Raw genomic sequence first — 21164 nt, 5'->3', positions numbered from 1 at the left:
TTAAAATTGAAACCAAATGTGGGAATCTAATTTTTCTTTTCTTTTTTATCAATATATATTGTTTAATTGTCTTCGCATTTAATTTATATTAGTTGGATGTGGCACGTCTCATGTATGCCCAAAAAAAAATTATAATAATTACATAATATTTAATAAAAAAAATATTATAGAAAAAATAGTAATATAAAAATAATTATGATAAAAAAATAAATAATTTTCAAAGAAAATATTTTAAGTAGGAGAAAAAGAAAACAAAATATCAATAAAAAATAAATAACTATTTAGAAAAATAATTTTTACCATATGAAGATAGCGGCGAATATGTGAAAGTGGGCGGGGAAATAAGAAAAAGACTAAAAATAAGGAAAACATCAAATTCTCCCTTAATATATAGTATAAATAAAATATTTTTAGAAACATTTATTTCTTTTCTCCACTATTTATTTAATTTCAGACATATTTATACCTCTGATAAATGATTTGTCTACACAAATTATCCCCACTTTTGTAAAATTATACAAACCACCCCTAGCAGTTAAAAAGCAAGAATAGTTTGTGGAGTGATGTGCAATTTTCTAAAATGTATGGATAAATTATATAAATAATATTAATATTTTTAATGAATGTATATATAAATTTTTCAATGACATGAATAATTTATATAAGTAGATTATAAATAAGAAAGTGTAGATATAATATTTTTTGAGGTTGGCTTTACATAAATAAATGTAAGGATAAATTATATCTAAACCCCCTTACTTATACTTTATTTATATAAAACACTTTTATTTTTAAAATATTATATATAAATTCATAAAAGATATCAATATTATTATATAAATCATTTATATATTTTAAAAAATTATTCATACAATCTAAAAACGTTAATCTTATTATATATATTGTCCTTATTTTTTTAAGTGATTTATGTAAAATACATGAGTGGCGAAGTTGATTTTGAGGTTGGATTCACCGTTATAAGGGTAGTTTGGTTGAAAAATCTTTTTTTTTTTACTTGTAATAAGTCAGTAGTAAGTCAATCGAGGTAAGTATCAATTTTCATTATTTTTTTTTTTGTTAATATTAGTAAATTTTGTGAATTTTAACTTACGGAGGAACTTATTTGAAAGATAAAAGCAAATTTTAAGAGTACTAAATATAATTTTTTTGAATTACAGAGAATTTATATGTAATTATATGAAAAATGAAGGAGGAGAGTGTAATTATGCCAAAATGTAAATATCAAATTCACATGTATTTCTACTTGTATTAGTATAGTACATTAATTAATTAATTTAAGGTGCATCCCCAACCCAACCTATTATTTATTACTCACAGTTACACTGCTGATCACTGTCTGTCTCACGCACGCGCTTGATCTTCTTCGTTTCTCACCGTTGGATCAACACTTGCCTGATCCAGAAAGTCACACAGCAAAAGTCTCCTCCGGCGACACTATGTCCGACAACCGCAACACTCCCCCCGTTGATACCACGCCGTTACTCGGCCACCAGATCTTCCGCGCTCGCCGCCCCCGCTTCCTACGCCCCGCTCCTAGCCTCCGCGGCGCCGCTCAATTCCTCCGCCGCGCCAGCAGCAGGGGCGGCGCGATGCGAGAGCCTTCCGTCCTCGTGAGAGCAGCGGCGGCTGAGCAAATTGAAGAACGGCAGAGCGACTGGGCTTACTCTAAGCCGATAGTGATTCTAGACCTCGTCTGGAACGTCGCCTTTGTAATCGTCTCGGTTTCGGTGCTGATCATGAGCCGAGATGAAACTCCTTCTACGCCGTTGAGGCTTTGGATTGTCGTTTATGCCCTGCAGTGCGTTCTTCGTGGAGTTTGTGTTTGTACGGAGTATAAGAAGAGGTATTCGCGGCAGAATTTGGTAAGGAGCGACAGAGGTGAGCTGAATTACAGTCAGAACTACTCGATTTCGAGCTTCGGAAGCGATGATGTGGAGACTGGGGATCACCGGCAAAGTGATGATGAAACTGGGTATGGTTGAATATCTGTGTTCTCTTTGTATGGGCTTTAATTTGATTACCGCAATGCTATTAATTCTCTGAAGTTCGGAATTAGTACTGAATTTAGTGTTACATTGACGTTTGTTTGTAGAACAGGGGTACATACTTTAGGAGTATTCTTTAGGTACTCAGTTCAGTTGGTTATGTGAACTCTCCTATCCGAAACCACTAGTTTAATTAAGTTTTGCTAATACATTACTGAGCATTATAGGTTTGATGGAGATTAAATTCATAGTTCCATGTTGAAGAATGCATAATTCCAACCTTGCATTTCTTTTCCTCTGTTTATGTAAATAAATAAGTAGCATGCAGCTGGAGTCCCATCTGGTTTCTGCTATATGCAGCTTGTTTGTGATTTTGATTTTAAATATTTTGGCTTCTGGGGTTTGGGGTATATATCTATGTATGGATAGTAGTCATTGCTTGATTTTCTTAGTAACTATTCACACAAGCATGCGGTACACGATTGAGGCCATGTTTCTTACTCTAAAAGTAGAGAATTTTGATATTGATGATAACAATGTGTAGAATATTTTTGGCAGCTTTACTAAGCGTCTGGAGTCTGCAACTACTATCTTCTCATTCTATTGGTGGATAATTGGGTTCTACTGGGTATCTGCTGGCGGCCAAAGTTTGCCTAGTGAATCACCTCAGCTTTATTGGTCTGTCCAAATATTATATGTACTGATGCTAATTCAGTTTTACATACTTCCTTTTGGTTTCTATTTATGTTTACCAACTATTGAGTTCCGGTGCAGGATTTCCATTACATTTCTGGCATTCGATGTGTTCTTTGTTGTCATTTGCATAGCTGTGGCTTGTGTGATTGGACTTGCTGTTTGCTGCTGTCTACCATGTATTATTGCAATCTTATATGCAGTTGCAGATCAGGTAGTTTATTTTGTAGAACCTTTTAGTTGCTCCTCTCAGCAAAAACTTAATCCATGCTGAAGCTACGAGCCAGACTTTGCACTTTCTTCTAACAGAAAAGGGGACTGTGGAACAGATATAAAGCTGAACTGCTTGGGTTTCCGCTCATGTTATATCTTCCATACCTCGAGTGAATATCTGGCTGCTGTATACTTTAGCAACTCCTTTGTTAGCCCCAAGTATCAACATCTTTAATGTGCTTGTTACTTCTGCTTTGACCAAAATGAAGGAAATGTTTTGATCTTCCATTATAAGTTATTTGAACTTTCTATGGTTCAAGTGAAGATGTCATATTTATAATCTAAGTTAGCATTGAAACCCATGTATACAGTTGGCCCATATAATTCACTAGAACTTAGGTTCACTGGCTAATCGGTGTGCTTCTCTAGGGTTCTTACATTTCTTCCAAGATGTTTTGCATAACTTGCTCATCACTTTCAATAATATTACTAGTTCTGGTATAAGGTCATGTTGATTGATAATATTACATGCATATTTAATTGTTTATTATTGTTCTTGATTGGCATTATGTTTTCAGGAAGGAGCTTCCAAGGAAGACATTCAGAGATTACCAAGGTTAAAATTTAGAAAAATTTCTGATTTTGAGAAGCACAATGGTGAAAGCCAAGGATCATTTGGTGGAATTCTGACGGAATGCGACACTGACTCGCCCACGGAGCATGTCCTTCCTCCAGAGGATGCTGTATGTCCAGCTAGACTATTTGACCTTCTGGATACAATTAATGCCTTATGATTTCGTTCTCTCTATCAGCTGATTTATCATGCAATGTTGTTGCTTTACGTAGATGAGTTGTATTTCTATGGATCTCACGGTGATCGGTCCTCTATCAGTAGGCACTATGCTCTATGCTCTGTGTGGATTGTGGTGTTGTGAGTGCTGGACCATATGGTTATATACCCCCTTAATCACTGAGGCATCTAATAATTTTTGTGGGAACTTGAAGTATGAATGTATTCCTCCCTCTAGTTTTTGTCAGGTCACGGGCTTTTGACTTTACACTGCATGCATAAACATGAAGTTGAGATTTCTGCACTTAGGTAGCTCTGGTGTCTGGTTCTTTTGAAAAACATTTATCTCCTAAATGTTCCTGCTTTGGATTGCAGGAGTGCTGCATTTGCCTTTGTGCCTACGACGATGGAGCTGAACTGCGTGAGCTCCCTTGCAGCCACCATTTTCACTCCGCCTGCATAGACAAGTGGCTAGTCATAAATGCAATCTGTCCTCTCTGCAAGTTCAATATACTTAAGAATGGCAACCAAAGTCGTAGAGAAGAAGTATAATTGAGCAAGCACCCACCAGCAGCCATATGCTCGTGTAGGCAGTCCTGTTGGACCCAGAAGTTCCCGCTTCAAGCAAAATACAAAAGTGGCCTGTTTGTGTACGTATCAGAGCCCTTTGTTATTTTCATATAGCGAATGTGTACGCCGTCCAATAGTCATGTGCAGCTTCTTGTTTCTATGCCACATATAGAATTTCGTAGGAAACCTGAAAGTGTAGGTGAAGCCTTTCGATTTCTTGGAAGTTCCGAACGATGTATTTACAAACTATTTTGTAAATTAAGTGACAAGAATGCATGCTGCTGAAATTTTACTGATGTTAACTGCAGAATTTCAGTTCATGGGCTTCATTCTTTTGTAGCAATATGCAGTCTTAAAGTTGAAGTGCAAATGTGCAATGCAACTCAATCTCTGAATAGGAATTGCCAAAAAAACAAAAAATGTTACAAGGCAAGCGCCATCTCATCGACCGAATGTATCGGTGAAAGCAACAGACCCAACCGTCGCAGCGGCACAACGATAATCACAGCTGCCTGTAAAAGGTTTGCACCAGCCGGGAATCGAACCCGGGTCTGTACCGTGGCAGGGTACTATTCTACCACTAGACCACTGGTGCTTGTTGAATGAGCTACATAAAAGGTTTTTAATTATTTAATTTTAAGGAATAATTATATCACCTTCTCCTAAAGTTCGATTAATTACATTTAGACCTTCTATGGTTTGAAAATTACATCTATTATCCTTGATATTTGCTTCTGCCTAACAAATAGGTCTATCCGTCACTTAATATTCACCAAATTTTGTTGATATTGATAGGAGAAAATGAATGAAAAATTCATATTTACCCACCAATTGACTTGTAGACTTACAGCAAGTCAAACAAATTAAATTTTGACCAAACAACCCTTATACGTCTTCACATGCTAATACATGTGAGGTAGTACTTCTTCACCCTTGTAAGAGTAGTATTAAGGAAAAAACAAATTACATACTATAAGTCAGTGATAAATTAATTGGGATAAATATAATTTTTTATTCTTTTCTTTTTGCTGATATTAATAAATTTAGTGAATTTTTACTAATCGAGTAATCAATTTATTAAGCAAAAACAAATTTGAGGAATACTAAAAATAATTTAAATCATAGAAAATTTACATATAATTCAATTTCAAAGAATAATAATTTAATTATCCCTAATCTTAATTATTAAAAGCGTAGATAAAATACATTTAAATTAATCAACTTGGAACTATTTGACAACATATTTTCCACACATAATTATAAGAGAGAATGAAATCGCAAAACTCATTTTAGCGACAAACAAATAAAAAAAATACAGTAGCATAAAGTCGCGTGATATGTTCCGGATATGATATCACACACGCGATTTCATTATTGATGCAACAAAATAAGTATTCGACCAAAGTTCAATAAAGTTTTTATCTATAATAATTAGTTGTTCTTGACACGTTGTTTTTTCGTATATATAATAAATAATTTTTTATATTTAAAATATATTATTATAAAAATAAAATATATAAACCAATATATAGCATTAATAAAAAGAAAGAAAGAAAGAATATTTTATCAATTAATATAAATTTTGAAAAGTTGAATAAGTTAGTCAATTTATCATGAAAGACATTTTTTACTTCATAAAAGAAATGCAACAATGTCATTAACCATCATTTGTAAGTGTGAAGGGGCTTTTCTTTTTATATTAATATAAATATAAAAAATAAAGTCCATCAATACTCTCAAACGATAGTTAGTGGCATCACTACACTAATTTTTAAATATGACAATTATAATTCTTAATTAAAAAAGTGATTCTATGTCATTGTAATACCATTACAATATTCTTTTGTTGTGTCGATAATACCTTAAGAATATATTCAGTTGAGGAGAAAAATAGGAGTATAAGAGAAGTGGAAGTAAAAACGAATGTATAAGTGATAATTTAGTGTTTAGGTAGGAGGAAGAGATGGAAGTGAAGTAAAACTCGATATATATAAAACCCCTCTAGAGTTCAATATTGTTGAAGTATAAGGCCAAAAATATAAGTATAGTTTTTATTTTTATTTACTCTATTACACATATATATCTATATATATAATTTTCCTCCTATTCTTTTTTTCTTTTGGCTGATAATCGTACACAATTACTAGAGAAAAGATAATGAAATCGTTGAAAAACTACTGCATTAAAGTCAACAATCAGGTAAACAATCTTGTTAGTATTTTTTATTTTATTTAAACTAAACACTTTTAAATAAATAAACAATACTCATTTTGATAAATATTTTTATTCTTATTTGATAAATATTTTTTATTAATAAGGTTTTTAATTTTTTGATATACTAGAATTATATTAGTATAATATTAATTTATTTATTTTCTGATACAAAATGAGGAAAATGGTTATTCAGTAAAATTACAAAAATTAGTCTTTTCTTCTCAATTTATTTTCTTCCTACCAAACAATAAAATGTATTTTAGAGTTACTCTTCTTCCAATTATACCAAACATCTTGAAGAAAAACTATTATTCTTTCCTTTTTCCTCCCTCTTCCACTTCCCGTTTCTTCTCACTTGAACCAAACGAACCTTAAGTTCATTCTTGTTATTTGTTTCTCTTTTTTGTTGAAATGTAATTTGTTGGTTTATATATTTTATTCTTATTTATAAATAAATAATATATTTTAAAATATAAAAGGTTATTTATTATGCACATAGGGATAACGTGTCACGATGGCCAATCTTTTATATTTAAAGGCCCTCTATAATTACAATGGTGGTTAGTGACACCACTGCACCAATTTTTAAAAATAAAAATTATATTCCTAATTAAATAACTTAAAAAAATAGTTACAATTATTATTTTTTCATGAAAATGACCCCACATTATTTTAACACGAGAGCACCAATTCTTTTATTATGTTGGTAATACCTTATGTTAGTTTTTTTGAATGTGATTTATTGATTTTTATATTTTATTCTTATTTATAATATATTTTCAAATGTGAAAGATTATTTATTATATGTACATATGGGTTGACGTGCTACGACAGGCTAGTTCTTAATAAAATTTTAACTTTTATCAATGGAAAGACTGAAATATACAGGTTAAATTACACTTTACACCCATGAACTATTTTGGATGTAAAATTTACTTTTTTAAATTAACAAATATAATGCTTACCTCCTAGATTGGACAAAAATGCTCCTAATGCTTTGAACAATTATATTATTCTCAATATATTTTAGTATTTTGCATATTAAATCATCACTAAATTCTTAATTAATTAATTTTAATAAGTAAAAAATTTAAATTAAAAGTGGAATACAAATTAATATATATAACAAATACAAAACAAATATAATATAACCCACAACTCATATATGTATTTTAAAAAAATTGACAAATATATATACTTAAACAAAAGTTAAATATTTTTAGAAAAAAATGAATTAATATATTTTATCAGATTTTTTTCAAGAAAATATATTAAAAAAATTAATATGTAATTACTCATTTTTATCTAAAATAATAAATAGTGGATGCCCCAGAAGAAGACTTTGAGGAAGGCATCCCTGCCCCTGCACCTACTGTGATAGGAGGACAGGGGCCCCATTAACCCAACAGGAGGTTCCTCCACAATGGCTTGAGCATTTGGAATGCCTACAGAAAGGCCTCAAATATGTCCAGTACCAAATTGCAAGGACTCCCACAGACGAGCAGCAGGGTGTCCCCTTCACAGAGGCGGTGAAGATGGATGAACTCCTAGCAAATTTTCGTAACCCAGCCATCACTAAATACAATGATACCAATGACCCTCAGGAGCATCTCTCGCGCTTTAAGAATGCAACCCTCCTACATAGATATACAAATGGGATCAAATGTCGTGTTTTCTTCACCACATTCGCGAGGGTGGCTCAACACTGGTTCAATTAATTGCCCTTGCGAGCAATTGGAAGCTTTCAGGAGTTCGATCTCTCTCTTTTTGCACCAATTTGCCAGCATTCGAAAGTTTCGAAAGACAGAACTTAGCCTCTTTGTTGTAATCCATCCTTGGGGCATAATTTCACTTCCCTTGACCTTAGGAATTGGGTTTACTAGAAAAACTTGCCTTCTGAAATTTCTAGTGGTGGACATACCCTCCGCTTATAACGTCATCTTGGGGAGGCCCACCCTCAACGCTTTCGAAGCTGTAATCTCTACTTACCATATAAAGATAAAATTTCCTGCACCGGTGGCGTAAGAGAAGTACAGGGGGACTCCCTACAATCACGCAAATATTATATAGAAGTTGTGCGCAAAGGACAAAAAAGGAGTACAGATGAAGCATCTAGAGAGGCGCCCCCAATTAAGCGAGGGAAGGACACCGAACTAGTGGAGGAGGCTAAGGAAAGGAGACAGGACACCCGCCTAACTTCAACAAGCTAAAGAATTGTTGAATATTGAGCTCGTACCTGGAAATCTAGAGAAAGTTACCTGGATTGGTTTTCAGATGGTGGGTACGGTTCGAGAAGAAATAATCCAATGCTTACGACGCAATATAACTATCTTCGCCTGGAATCCACAAGATTTGGAGGGGATTGACCCAAATGCTATTACTCATCACCTCAACATAGGTCCCAACATCAAACCGGTGAAGCAAAAGAAAAGACACTTCAGACCTGAGAAAGACAAGATAACTATAGGTGAGGTAGATAAACTGATGGCAGTAGGACACATCAAGGAGATACAGTTCTCTGAGTGGTTGTCCAATATGGTCCTGGTACCTAAACTTGGAGAAAAGTTGAGAATGTGCATTAACTTCAGGGATCTCAACAAACCATGTCGCTAGAATTTTTATCCTTTACCCCGAATCGATCAATTGGTTGATCCCACATCTGGATGCGAATTGTTGAGCATGATGGATGTTTCACAAGATACCATCAGATTATGCCGGCTCTTGAAGATCATAAGAGAGTCAATTTTATTACTTCTGTTAGCACATTCTGCTACGTACTATGCCATTTGGATTGAAAAATGCAGGAACCACCTACCAACATTTGGTAGACAAGATATTTCATTCACAACTGGGAAGGAACATTGAAATTTATGTGGACGACATGCTAGTAAAGAGTAAAAAGGCCGGGGACCACATCGCAGACTTGGAAGAAATGTTTTCCGTCTTGAAAAATTACCAGCTCAAGCTCAATCCAGAAAAATGCCCGTTTGCAGTACGAGGAGGGAGCTTCCTTGGATTTATGGTAATTCAAAGAGGAATTGAGGCCAACTCCCGTAAGATCAAAGTCATCTTGGACATGAAGGCACCAACTAATGTTAATGAAAATGATTGACGGAGATGATAGCGCGTTTATCTCAAAAGCTGCAGAGAAAAGTTTACCTTTCTTCAAAGATTGAGGAAACAAAGAATTTTGAATGGGACGCCGCGTGCCAGCAGGCCTTCGAAGAACTCAACAAGTATCTAGCGAGGCTCCCCTTGTTGGTAAAGCCATTCCTGGGGGACACCCTCTACCTGTATCTCTCTACCGCTTCTCAGGTCGTTAGCTCCATCCTCATTCGAGAGGAGAGAGGGAAGTAGATGCCTAGTTACTATGTTAGTAAGATACTCAACGGAGCAGAAGGACATTATACTCACATCGAAAAAATGGCTCCGGCATTAGTAATCACAGCTAGGAGATTATTCCCCTACTTTTTTTCATATCCTATTAGGGTAAAAACGAACCTACCATTGAAACAATTTTGGGGTAGGCCAGATACCTCTGGATTATTGGTAAAATGGGTGATAGAATTAAGCGAATACGATATATCATAGCTACCACGAACAACTATTAAAGTGCAAGCTCTAGCTGATTTTGTTTATAACCTGGCGAGAGCTACTTTAAAGGACCCCTCCAAGATTGAAAAATGGTTACTCCATAATTATCCACAACAAGAAAATGGTGCAGGCTAGTCATTACCTCACCGTAAGGGGAGGATCTAGAATTTGCTAGCAAATTTGGATTCAAGGCCTCCAGCAACAAAGCTGAATATGAAACACTAGTGGTAGGCATTAAAATGGCCCATGAAGTAGGAGCCAAGCATCTCGTGGCTCACTCAAACTCCCAACTAATAGTCAAACAAGTAGAAGGTACATATAAAGCCAAAGAAGAAAACATGGTACAATATCTGCAACAGGTAACAAAATTAAAGACATTGATTTAAAAGATTCCAGCTTGTTCAAATCCCCAAAGAAGAAAATGTTAAGGCCGATTGCCTTTCCAAACTTGCTAGTGCCTTAGAGGATTGCAGAACCAAACACATCAGTATACAACACCTACCAAGACCAAGGGCCATGAGCGTTCAAGTGATATCTCCAATGGGAAAAAATTAAGGACCCCCCTATGATAATAGAACTGTTCAAAAAATCCCTTATAAAAATTAAAGTTTCAATTACCCCTCCCCCCCGGTGATATAAAATAAAATTCAAAAAAAATTCTCCGTATAGAAATTGGGTCACACGCGCTTTGACTGCGAATTGGCTATGAAAGTACCTTTTTTTTTCTTTTTTTGATATTTTTGCCCTTCTCTCACATCTAATATATATAATATCATATAATATTTATTAATAATAAAATATTATTTTATATAATAATTAATTTAATTAAAATATTATATATATTTATTAATAATAAAATATTATTTTATTTAATAATTATTTAATTATTTGTATAATAAATTATTATTTTAATTAAATTAATTTATGTATTAAGAAAAAGGGAAACTGCGAATGCCGCTGTTGTAGAGGAGGGCGCTCCTCACCCCTGGCTGACAGCTATCACCCAACGCAGCAAGGGCGATGCCGTCGCCCAACGTAGGTTTTGTTGGTCACCGTTCGCTGACCGAACCGAACCAAAAAACTGAATTTTTTTATATTATATTAATACGATATATTATATATTATATTATATTTGTATGTTATTATTAATATTATATTATTACAATATAAATTATAAAATAAAGATAGAGAAAGAAAAGAAGAATCGTGAGAACAGAACACAGAAAAGAGAAAAGAGAAAAGAAAACGACAACGCGACGACAGATTCCTCCTTCTCCAGTGCAGTCTCCATCACTCTCTCCACTCCAGCCAGCGGCAGCAGCTCTATCCACTCGTCTTCTCCATCATGTATTTTGCTCTTTTACATTGGAGGATGAAGTTCAAAAAAATTGACTTACAAGTTTTGTTTTGAAGGTGTTTGCTAAAATGCCTAATAGAAAATTTTTGTTTTTTTTTTTTTGTTTGATTCATTGATTGTGTGCCTAATGATATTTTAGTACTTGTATTTTTGGATAAAATTGAAAAAATACCAAAATTATTTATACATATTATTTAAAAAAATGGTTTTTCATTTTTTTTTAACCGAAAAACCAAACCGATTTTGATTTTAACAGAATCGAACTACAACCTTTTAGGTTCAGTTTTCAGTTCTTAAAACAGCCGAACCGAATTTTCAGTTTTTGGCGAACTGAAATGCACACCCCTATTAATAGGCCTAGTTTGACCAGTTGACTAGGAAGGGTATTCTAGTCATTGTTTCTAAAAAAATAGGCTCAAGTTGATCATGGGGCAGTGTGATTATTTATTCATAATATAGGCGTGATTTTTTATATTAAAAATTTCATAGGGGAATTTTTTGATATTTTTACATATCATAGGGGGTAAAAATGAATTTAACTCTATCTCCAATAAAAGATAGGAGGACACCCATGATCCAATGGCTGGAATGAGGACACTTCTCTGACAATAGGTGGGAGGTAGCAAGACTCAAAGCTCGGGCCACTCGCTTCTTATTGCAAGGGAGGAATCCTCTACAAGAAATCTTTTACACACTCTTTGCTCTGATGCCTATCCCAGCAGGAGGGAATACATGTTCTTAAAGAGATACATAGCAGTTGTTGTGGAGCACATGCTGGGACATGGACATTGGCTAACAAAGCTTTGCGGGCTAGATATATATGGCCCACCATGAAGCAAGACACACAACAAATGGTAAACAAATGTAAAAAATATTTGAAGCATTCCTCTCTTATACATCAACCTGTAGAACCTCTCTCTACCATACTGTCACATTGTCCTTTCACATAATAGGGTATAGATATTGTGAAGCTATTACCCTTGACTCCTGGTCAAAGAAAATTTATGTTAGTAGCCATTAATTACTTCACAAAGTGGGTGGAGGCAGAACCACTCGCTCGCATCATAGAGGGTGAAGTAATGGAATTTATACGGAAGACTATTATTTGTCGTTCTGGGCTTTCCAGAGAAATAATTTTGGACAATGGACGATAATTTCAAGGTATAAAAATACAGGAATAGTGCAAGGGTTTACACATCAAACAAAGATTTGCATCAATGGCACACCCCCAGGCTAATGGACAAGTGGAGGTCACCAACAGTATTCTGGTACAAGGAATTAAGAGGAGATTAGAACAAGTTGGCAAGAACTGGATGGAGGAACTAATTAGTGTCTTATGGGCTTACAGAACCAGACCTCGAGGATCTACGGGGAAAAGTCCTTTCGCCTTAATTTACGAAATTGAGGCCATCATTCTTGCTGAGTTGGGGATGCCTTCTCATAGAATCCTACATTTTTCTGAAGAAGGTAATACAGAGCTCTTGAAGGAAAATTTGGACCTCATTGAAGAGTTGAAAGAAAAAGCTTTTGTCCGTATTCAAATATACAAAAACACTATGATTAACGCCTACAATAGAAGGGTAAAAACTCAAAGTTTCCAAGTAGGAGATTTGGTAATATGAAAAGTAGATGCCTTGAAGCCGGTAGGAAAATTGGGGCCTACTTAGGAAGGACCTTACAAAGTCAAGGGAATAATAGGTCGAAGGGTGTATGGATTAGAAGATAATGAAAGATGTCCCCTACCTCGTCCATGGAACATACACAATCTTAAAATGTTCTATGATTGATGGGGGACATCCCCCTTACTACATAAGTCCTCCTGAAGCACATCCATATCAAGGAATAAGTCCTCCTCAAAGACATCTCCTTCGAAAAATAAGTCCTCTTGAAGGACATCCTCCTAAAAAAATAAGTCCTCTCGAAAGGCATCCCCCCTTGTCCGAAATCCTCCCCTTGGGGGTATCCTTCCCAGTCTGAGGGGATCCCCGGTAAAGGTATGGTGTTTTTTATGCCTTTATACAAAATAATAAGGGGAGGCATAAACTAACGAAGGAGTAAGCCCTACTAAAAACCATAGAGGCATCCATCATAAGGGGAACCATGTATTCTTGTTCAAAGCCCTCATATGCCCTTTGTTCATTTTTACATGCATACACTTTGCAATATAACATGAAAATTAACTTTGTTCCTGAGAACATATGAAATGCGGGGGAAATAGTAAAGGAAGTATTCCAGCTGGATATCCCTCACAACATACAGAAAGACCCCTCAAGTAAGATGCAAACATTCCATCAATCAGAAGTAAGAAGGTAAATGTACAACATACGCAAGTTATACGATGAATATCAAACATGACATAAAGCAAGAAGCAGGACATCGCATTACCCCCGGCCTAAAACATAGTCGGGCGGAGCAAAACCAACATTCATAAAAAAGAGAAAAAAGACATTTTATCTCATCTCCATTCACAATGGGGGAAAAGGCAGAGAAGGAAAAAGTAAATTATTTCAAGAGATAGAGAGAGGTTGAGGCAAATACATTCTCATTTTTCTTCCCCACAAGCGGGGTCTTCCTTCTTTTTCTCAACATGGTCGTCTCAAGCGAGGGCATCTTGGGGTCCTCCATCAGCAACCAGAGGGGCATCATCCTCCTTTGGTTCTAAGGCTCCTTCACTTAAGATGTCCCATGCTACAAGATTCTATGCAGCTTTTGATTTGGGGTTTCTCGCCTTAACCTCGACCTCCCCCAATATGTGGTCTAAGTCTTCTTTTGCAAGGACCCCCTTTGAGTCTATTCAAAACAAGACAGAAATATGATTGGCTAAAGGAGAGAAAGAGGCAACTTGATTCGAAGGGGAGGGCTTTTGGTACAAAATCAAAGGATCGGTGAAGAATTCTGGAGCGCTATCCATTGCGGCATCAAGATTCAGAAATGAAGGTTCCTCTCCAATTTGGGGATACCCCTGAGCCATGAACTGCTCTTTGCAAACCATAAAACTATATTTCACGAAGGGCACCGCTACTTTGCCACATCTCGCTGGAAATCTACTTACTTCTGGAAATCCAGGAGGCAGCTGTACCAGTAAGCCACCAAGTATTGTTTGCCCTCCTCAGCATTGGGGAACTCAAGTCTGGCATGCTCAACTGTCTTTCTAATGGCCTCTATGTAACCAACAACCTCTTTCTATGCAATTTTTCTGATCCTTTTTGTTTGTTGTCACCAAAGGGAGCTCTTCCCTTTATCCTGCTCGGATTGGCGGGTATATAAACAATCTTAAGCAACACAAAAGGATTTTAGGGGGACACCCCCCTCCCATCTCGAAAAAGAGGAGGAGGAGGTGGCGTGGCAGATGATCTTGCAGAGCTGGTTGGAGGGGGTACCTAGACAGCTCATCTTAGGTTTCTTGGAGGAGACCCCGGGTGTGATTCCCGGTGTAGAAAAAACAGGTTGTTTACCTTTGGATTCACTAGAGGCCAGAGTCCCTTTAGGAGGCTTGGAGGGAGGGGTCTCCCCAACATGTCTCCCAGAAGTAGTCTCGCGCATTAATTTGTTGAACATGACATCCGCTGCCAAAGAAAAGAATGAAGTGTGATCACTATCATATCAGAATAAACAATCAAGAATTAATAAGAATATAGAATGCAAAGGGCATCTACCTAAGGGCTCAAGCCAAAGTGTACCAAGAGCTTTTCATCAATCAAAACCCAGCAGTCATATGGTTTCTTATTCAACTTTTCAGCAAAGATGAAAGGGCAAGTGTCTTTTCACCAACATGTAGAGCATGAGGAGGAGTATGTATCCGACGATCCAGAAAAGTCCAAGGATAAAGAGGCAATACATTAGAAAAACTATTTTCCCAGCGCTTTGGGGGGTGGGGAGCAAGCAAGAAAGGCATCCTCTAACGAGGCATCAAAGTGCTAACGTGTTGTTTTGCAGGTTCTGTTCTCCAAGTCTTTACACTTGTTGGTCCAAATTCCAAACAAAGGTCCAAGTTCATTAGGATCCGTGCTATTTTTGCATCCATACAAAATTCTAAAAAAGAAAAATTGAACTAAATATATATATATATATATATATAAGGATATTATTATCAAAAAATTTAATTATTAGGGTAAGTGTTATATTTATTAATTTAAAAGGATAAATATCACATAAAAAAAAATAGTTTTGGAGGCAAAGTATATTTAACCATTAAATATACTATATTACACCACCAAAATATGAATATTAGTGGAAAAAAATTAAGTGAGATGTTAATATTACACTGATGATCACAAACATGAAATCATTTTTGATGCAACAAATAAGTATTCAATCAATGTACAATTTAGTTTTTATTTCTTGTATTCTTAATAAAATTTAATTTTTATGAATGGAAAGACAATAAAAATATACTATATACACCAGAAAAATATTGAATATTAGTTAAAAAAAATTAAGTGATGATATTAATATTGCAATAATTATATATACTCGGTAATAATTAAAATTAGTTTGTTTCATACTTTTGACTTTAATAATTATTTCATAAAAAATATTACTAACAATAATTAGTGTTAAAAAATTAGTAGTATAATTATGGGTAAATTACAGCAAACTCTCCTGAGATAATTATAATTTCCCTCTTTATTGTTTGAAAAATCATAAATATTTTTTAGTATTAGTAATTATCTAATAAATATCATCTCGTGGCACTCTATTGCAGGGTATATTTATTATAGGATCGTTAACTTCATGATGTATTTATAATATGATAAATTTTAAAGGAGTCAATTGTAATTTACCCTAAAATTATTATTGGCAACAATAAGTGGTGATATTTTCATATATATGGCCATCATTATTATCATGATATTTTATATAACATTATTTCTGTTAGTTAAAAGGTAATTTAATTATAGTTAATTTTGAAACAATATAATAATAATCATCTCACAATTTATTTATTTTCTATTTTGAAAAACTTACTATAAAGATCTCAAAACGTTTACTCATTAAATAAATCTTACAATTTTCTACGACTGCTTATTTTAAAATATTTTGTTAATCAAAGCGCGAAAATATATAAAATTCATCCAGCGATGAGGATTTCAAATTCATAATAATAAATTTATCTAACTTGTTGGATAAATTTATATTACAAACTGAATTTGAAATCTTTAAATTTTTATTCATCGTTTCATCCAAATGTGGTCTTGGACAATTTTGAATTTAAAAAATTATTTTACTATTTAAATTATTGTATTTGAGGAGTCTGGACACAACTTTAAAATTTTCTAGAGTATTTTAAATTTAAAAAATTAATTTGAGTGTATTGCAATAATTTAAATATACAGGGCAGGAAATTGTAGGGGCTAAAATGTGATTGAGTCAAAGTACAGTGTCCAAACTGAAATTTATAAAATAACAATGAGAAATAAGTGAAATTGCCCTTTTAATCCTACAAGATTGGATTCAATTTCAGTCTTATACTTTACGGAATTTTCATAATAATCTTAAAATTTAAAAACTTAATATATTTAAACCCATAAATAATAAACCATGTAAAGTAGATGTGTCGAGTTTTTTTAATTTTAAAATTATTTTAAGAATTTTATAAAATATAAGATAAAATGTATTTAAAATTTTTGTAAGACAGATGAGTGAAAGTATTGAAAATTTAATTTTGCCTTGTAGATATGATGATCGCTCATAACAATACGACGTCGTTTATGTGCTTGTTGTGAAGGAGTGATTTTTTTCTTTCTATCCATTACAGCTTCTTCGCCTCAACACAGGAGAAAAAATGGCTTCTCCTCTACCTTCTCGTCTCCTCCCTCTGCCCTCCAAACCATCTCCGCCGGCGAATTCCTCAGCCTCCACCATTCTTCACTTCCCACCGCAGCGGAACTGTGGAGCCCCACCCCTAATATCCCGGTTCAAGTGCTCCGCGGGACAGACGGGCTTCTTCACCAAACTCGGCCGACTAATCAAAGAAAAAGCCAAGAGCGATGTGGAGAAAATCTTTTCCGGGTTTTCTAAAACGAGGGATAATTTAGCTGTTATTGATGAGCTTCTGCTTTACTGGAATCTCTCTGATACTGACAGGGTTTTGGATGAACTGGAAGAGGTTCAAGATTTCAACTTTTATTATATTTTCAGGAAGATTATAAGCTATCATTTGTTGCTAAGATGAACCTTTTGTTTCTTGTTTATCTTGTGAGAATATATGTGGCTTGATTGGTATTAGCTTCTGCAGGTATCTTTTTTTTTTTTTCCCTTTTCCTTTTTTGGTTGTTCGGTTTTACTTCAATTGTTTTCTTGGTGTCTTTGATGGTGTTTGGCCGACAAATTTTGATGCACATATGTTGTGCATGGTATTGTAGGACCATTGCGATACTGATTTCGTTTTATCTGGTTCGTTGTGTATATCTTGATTGATAACATTTTTCCTTTTTTTTTACTGCTAGGCATTGTTAGTTGCTGATTTTGGGCCTAAAATCACTATAAAGATTGTGGAGAGCTTGAGGGATGATATATACTCCGGCAAGCTCAAATCAGGAAGTGAAATCAAAGTAATTATTCAGACATTTTATAATGCGTCTGTTCGGATGTCATAACTGATCTGTTTCTCATCTTTGAAAGTTTTTTATGTCAATGTATCGTCGAGTTACTCAACATAGGACTTAAGCTAATGTAGCTTTGTGGTGCCGCAGGATGCTTTAAAGAGAAGCATATTGAATTTGCTAACAGCAAAGGGGCTTAAAACCGAGTTGCAGCTCGGTTTCAGGTCAGACTAGTTCAAAGAACCTTGCTGTGCATGTATATACTGATTCCATCATAAGTTGCTAATATATACTTTTCACTAGGAAACCAGCTGTTATCATGATTGTTGGTGTCAATGGAGGTGGTAAGACTACATCACTTGGTAAGTCCATCTAGGTGGTGTCGGGGGCCATAATTAGTTTGTTTTGTGTTTCAATTAATGTTTATCTGCAAGATTTGCGTGTAATGTAATGATTGAGTACTGGAAGCCAATTTTGATTTGCATTTCATTGAATGCCATTAGTCATGTATGTTAGTATTTGGAGAAAAGTTTCATACAGCGGTTCCCTGTTTTTTATGAACAATTATTGAGTGAAAGACTTTCCTCTTGATCTGCACGATACTTCCATGAAGCTGTTATGGTATTAAGTTTGTGGTTTTAAAGATCTTTTGGATGCAAGACAGTAAATAACAGGATCTTTTTTCTTCTCTTTCTTTCCTTTTCAAATGCAGGAAAGCTGGCTAATAAATTGAAAAAAGAAGGGACCAAGGTGAGGTGATAATTGAATTGTTCTCCCATTTTTACTTGTTATTGACCACATTTATTAACTTATGATGACATCAACCTTAAATGCTTACCATTAAGAAATATCTGCTACTTCAAAGTGTTTTCAGTGAAAAAAATGTTTGAGCAATGCACTTGGTACTTTCTTTCTCTGTTGTCTGATTCTTGGTTGAAGATAGATATGTTGCTGCCAAAGACATATCCCAAGATATATGAAAGTTAGCTTGCTTCTCATTTCCAGTTTGTGTGCTTTTAAAATTTTGCTAGGTACTGTTGGCAGCAGGAGATACATTTAGAGCAGCTGCAAGTGATCAATTAGAGATATGGGCCGAAAGGACAGGTTGTGAGATTGTTGTAGCTGAAAAGGAAAATGCAAAAGCATCATCAGGTTGATAATGGCCTGTCCCATAATGAAAATTTGAATGATGTGATAGTTGATTCTAACACGCGATCTTGAAGTTTTTCCTGAGTAGTTCTTTCACAGGCTGTAAAAAGGGGAAGAGAACAAGGTTTTGATGTTGTCCTATGCGACACATCTGGACGTAAGTCTGTTGTTGTTATGCATTCAGCTTCATGATCTACACTTGCCTTTAACTGATTTGATGCTTTTTGCCTATGTTTTCCTTCTCTGGAGTTAACAGGGCTGCATACGAATTATAGTCTTATGGAAGAGTTGATAGCATGCAAGAAAGCTATTGGGAAAGTTGTTTCTGGTGCACCAAATGTTAGCATGCTCTCCTAATCTTTATTTGTTGATAAATACCTAATGCTGTTCGTTTTCATGTTGTCGTGAACGCATCTGCATTATGATTGCAAATGAATCGTATATTGAATTTATATTGAGTTCTTGTTCTTATGATGGCATGCTTGCATGCATTACTTTTCTAATGTGACAGGAGATCCTGCAAGTATTGGACGGAACAACCGGTCTAAACATGCTTCCACAAGCAAGAGAATTCAATGACGTAATGTTTCTTACTGCCGGTCATTTACATAAAAAGTTTATCTAATTTTCAAGAAAGTTAATGCTGGAACCTGGTGTTCATTTTATGCAACTCTTGAATAAGACCCTAGCTTATATATGTTCAGACTAGGGACTTCAGTACTTATTTCTCACTTCAACTTCAGTGATGGCTTTTGTCTATGTTGTTTGGCTTTCTGATCAATCCCAGGTTGTCGGAGTAACTGGTTTGATCCTGACAAAACTTGATGGTTCCGCCAGAGGTGGCTGTGTGGTATGTCTTAACAAATTTCAATTATATCCCTTGTAAACTTACATTCTATTGCATTGTGCCAAACTCACCACTCACAAAATGTTATTTTCCGATACTTGACTCATAGGTGAGTGTGGTTGATGAGCTTGGCATTCCTGTGAAGTTTGTTGGTGTCGGTGAAGGCGTGGAAGATCTCCAACCATTTGATGCCGAGGCATTTGTAAATGCAATATTTCCCTGAATGTTACCGAATCCTACATCATAGTCGATAAGTAAGCAATGCTCGTTCATTTCTTGGTCATGTTTATCTTGTTTTCTGAATTTCCTCCACAATTTAGCATGCCAAGTTGATCGTACAAATGCCTTTTCATATTATAAACCTTCAGACCTTCGAACTTTTTAGTCAGTCATTTGTGCTAAAGTCTATAAAACTAAAATAATCCTGTAACTGTTCATACTCATCTGTCTTGATGATTTAATGTTGGGAATAATTATACTAACAGCCTCTGAGGTTTATGCATATTACAAGACATCCCATCAAGATATTACACTGTATTGCTTTAAGTGATGTTTTACATTACTACATAAGTATTGTGAAACACGAGTGCAAGGAATATATTATATGTTTTTTAAATCAATGAGTCTTTTGTAATATATCAAAATTTCAAGAGACGTCTATGTAATTATCTCTTAATATTAGCAAGAACTGGAGCTATGCTACTCCCCTTTGAAGAAAAGAGACTTGTAAGGTAAAGAAAGACGACAAATGTATTATCAACTGTGGAGCCGATCCTTCTCCCATGAAAGATTATCCTTTCAATGTCTCTCCCAAATTTTGACAGATGTCTTTTATATCATAGGTTATCTGCCTGGGCAGTGATATTTCCTCAAAGAAAAGTTAACTAGATTCGTGTGCCGCAATCGATGGATATACATAACTGAGAACTGAAGGATGCGACTTTCAGGCTACTCTCAGGCTTCCAGTATCACACCACAAGAGGTGGGCTCGACCAAGCAACTACTCGTACTCCTCTTCTCATATGGAATTTTCATCCACTTATATGTACATGTACGACACTCTTGGGAATTAATTTAGGTCATCTTTATGGATTCAAGAATCTGCAGTTGAGGGCTGTAATGAAATCAACTTGTGTAGAGATCAAAAGGGTTCTTGGCAAAGATTATTTTACAGCTTGATGCTAAC

At 35.0% G+C, this 21164-nt stretch overlaps 2 protein-coding genes and 1 non-coding gene across 4 annotated transcripts; 2 read left to right on the top strand and 1 right to left on the bottom strand.

Moving 5' to 3' along the window:
• Positions 1 to 1303: 1303 nt before the first annotated feature.
• Positions 1304 to 4574, top strand: LOC105173187 (E3 ubiquitin-protein ligase At1g12760). Of its 2 annotated transcripts, XM_011094861.3 has the most exons (5): positions 1306 to 1993; positions 2565 to 2684; positions 2781 to 2913; positions 3491 to 3655; positions 4078 to 4574. In XM_011094861.3, the coding sequence occupies exons 1-5, from the start codon at positions 1458 to 1460 to the stop codon at positions 4252 to 4254; spliced, it is 1131 nt and encodes a 376-aa protein (XP_011093163.1). In that variant the 5' UTR covers positions 1306 to 1457; the 3' UTR covers positions 4255 to 4574. The 2 variants fall into 2 exon arrangements, with proteins under 2 accessions (XP_088732014.1, XP_011093163.1); XM_088875888.1 differs by lacking the exon at positions 2781 to 2913 and having other exon boundaries at positions 1304 to 1993; positions 2565 to 2703.
• Positions 4575 to 4796: 222 nt separating this feature from the next.
• Positions 4797 to 4867, bottom strand: TRNAG-GCC (transfer RNA glycine (anticodon GCC)). The gene has a single exon. It is a non-coding gene; the product is annotated as a tRNA-Gly (tRNA).
• Positions 4868 to 17145: 12278 nt separating this feature from the next.
• On the top strand, positions 17146 to 21163 carry CPFTSY (signal recognition particle receptor protein, chloroplast (FTSY)). The gene is made up of 12 exons (XM_011094860.3): positions 17146 to 17546; positions 17887 to 17991; positions 18133 to 18206; positions 18286 to 18344; positions 18695 to 18732; positions 19014 to 19134; positions 19220 to 19288; positions 19388 to 19470; positions 19643 to 19711; positions 19919 to 19981; positions 20088 to 20232; positions 20821 to 21163. The coding sequence occupies exons 1-11, from the start codon at positions 17223 to 17225 to the stop codon at positions 20199 to 20201; spliced, it is 1119 nt and encodes a 372-aa protein (XP_011093162.2). The 5' UTR covers positions 17146 to 17222; the 3' UTR covers positions 20202 to 20232; positions 20821 to 21163.
• The last annotated feature ends 1 nt before the right edge of the window (position 21164 follows it).

The sequence above is a fragment of the Sesamum indicum genome, linkage group LG11 (assembly GCF_026168435.1).
Source record: "Sesamum indicum cultivar Baizhima isolate 11 linkage group LG11, ASM2616843v1, whole genome shotgun sequence".
Classification (NCBI taxonomy): domain Eukaryota; kingdom Viridiplantae; phylum Streptophyta; class Magnoliopsida; order Lamiales; family Pedaliaceae; genus Sesamum; species Sesamum indicum.
Note: the sequence above shows the minus strand (reverse complement) of the source record. Positions and strands in the feature narration are given on the sequence as shown.

Excerpts from the sequence above, each read along its gene's own strand:
- LOC105173187 (XM_011094861.3), top strand. The coding sequence starts at position 1,458 with ATGTCCGACAACCGCAACACTCCCCCCGTTGATACCACGCCGTTACTC. Across the intron at positions 1,994-2,564 it reads CAAAGTGATGATGAAACTGG|CTTTACTAAGCGTCTGGAGT; the intron begins GTATGGTTGAAT and ends TATTTTTGGCAG. Across the intron at positions 2,914-3,490 it reads TATATGCAGTTGCAGATCAG|GAAGGAGCTTCCAAGGAAGA; the intron begins GTAGTTTATTTT and ends TTATGTTTTCAG.
- CPFTSY (XM_011094860.3), top strand. The coding sequence starts at position 17,223 with ATGGCTTCTCCTCTACCTTCTCGTCTCCTCCCTCTGCCCTCCAAACCA. Across the intron at positions 18,207-18,285 it reads GAGTTGCAGCTCGGTTTCAG|GAAACCAGCTGTTATCATGA; the intron begins GTCAGACTAGTT and ends ACTTTTCACTAG. Across the intron at positions 19,712-19,918 it reads AAGCAAGAGAATTCAATGAC|GTTGTCGGAGTAACTGGTTT; the intron begins GTAATGTTTCTT and ends GATCAATCCCAG.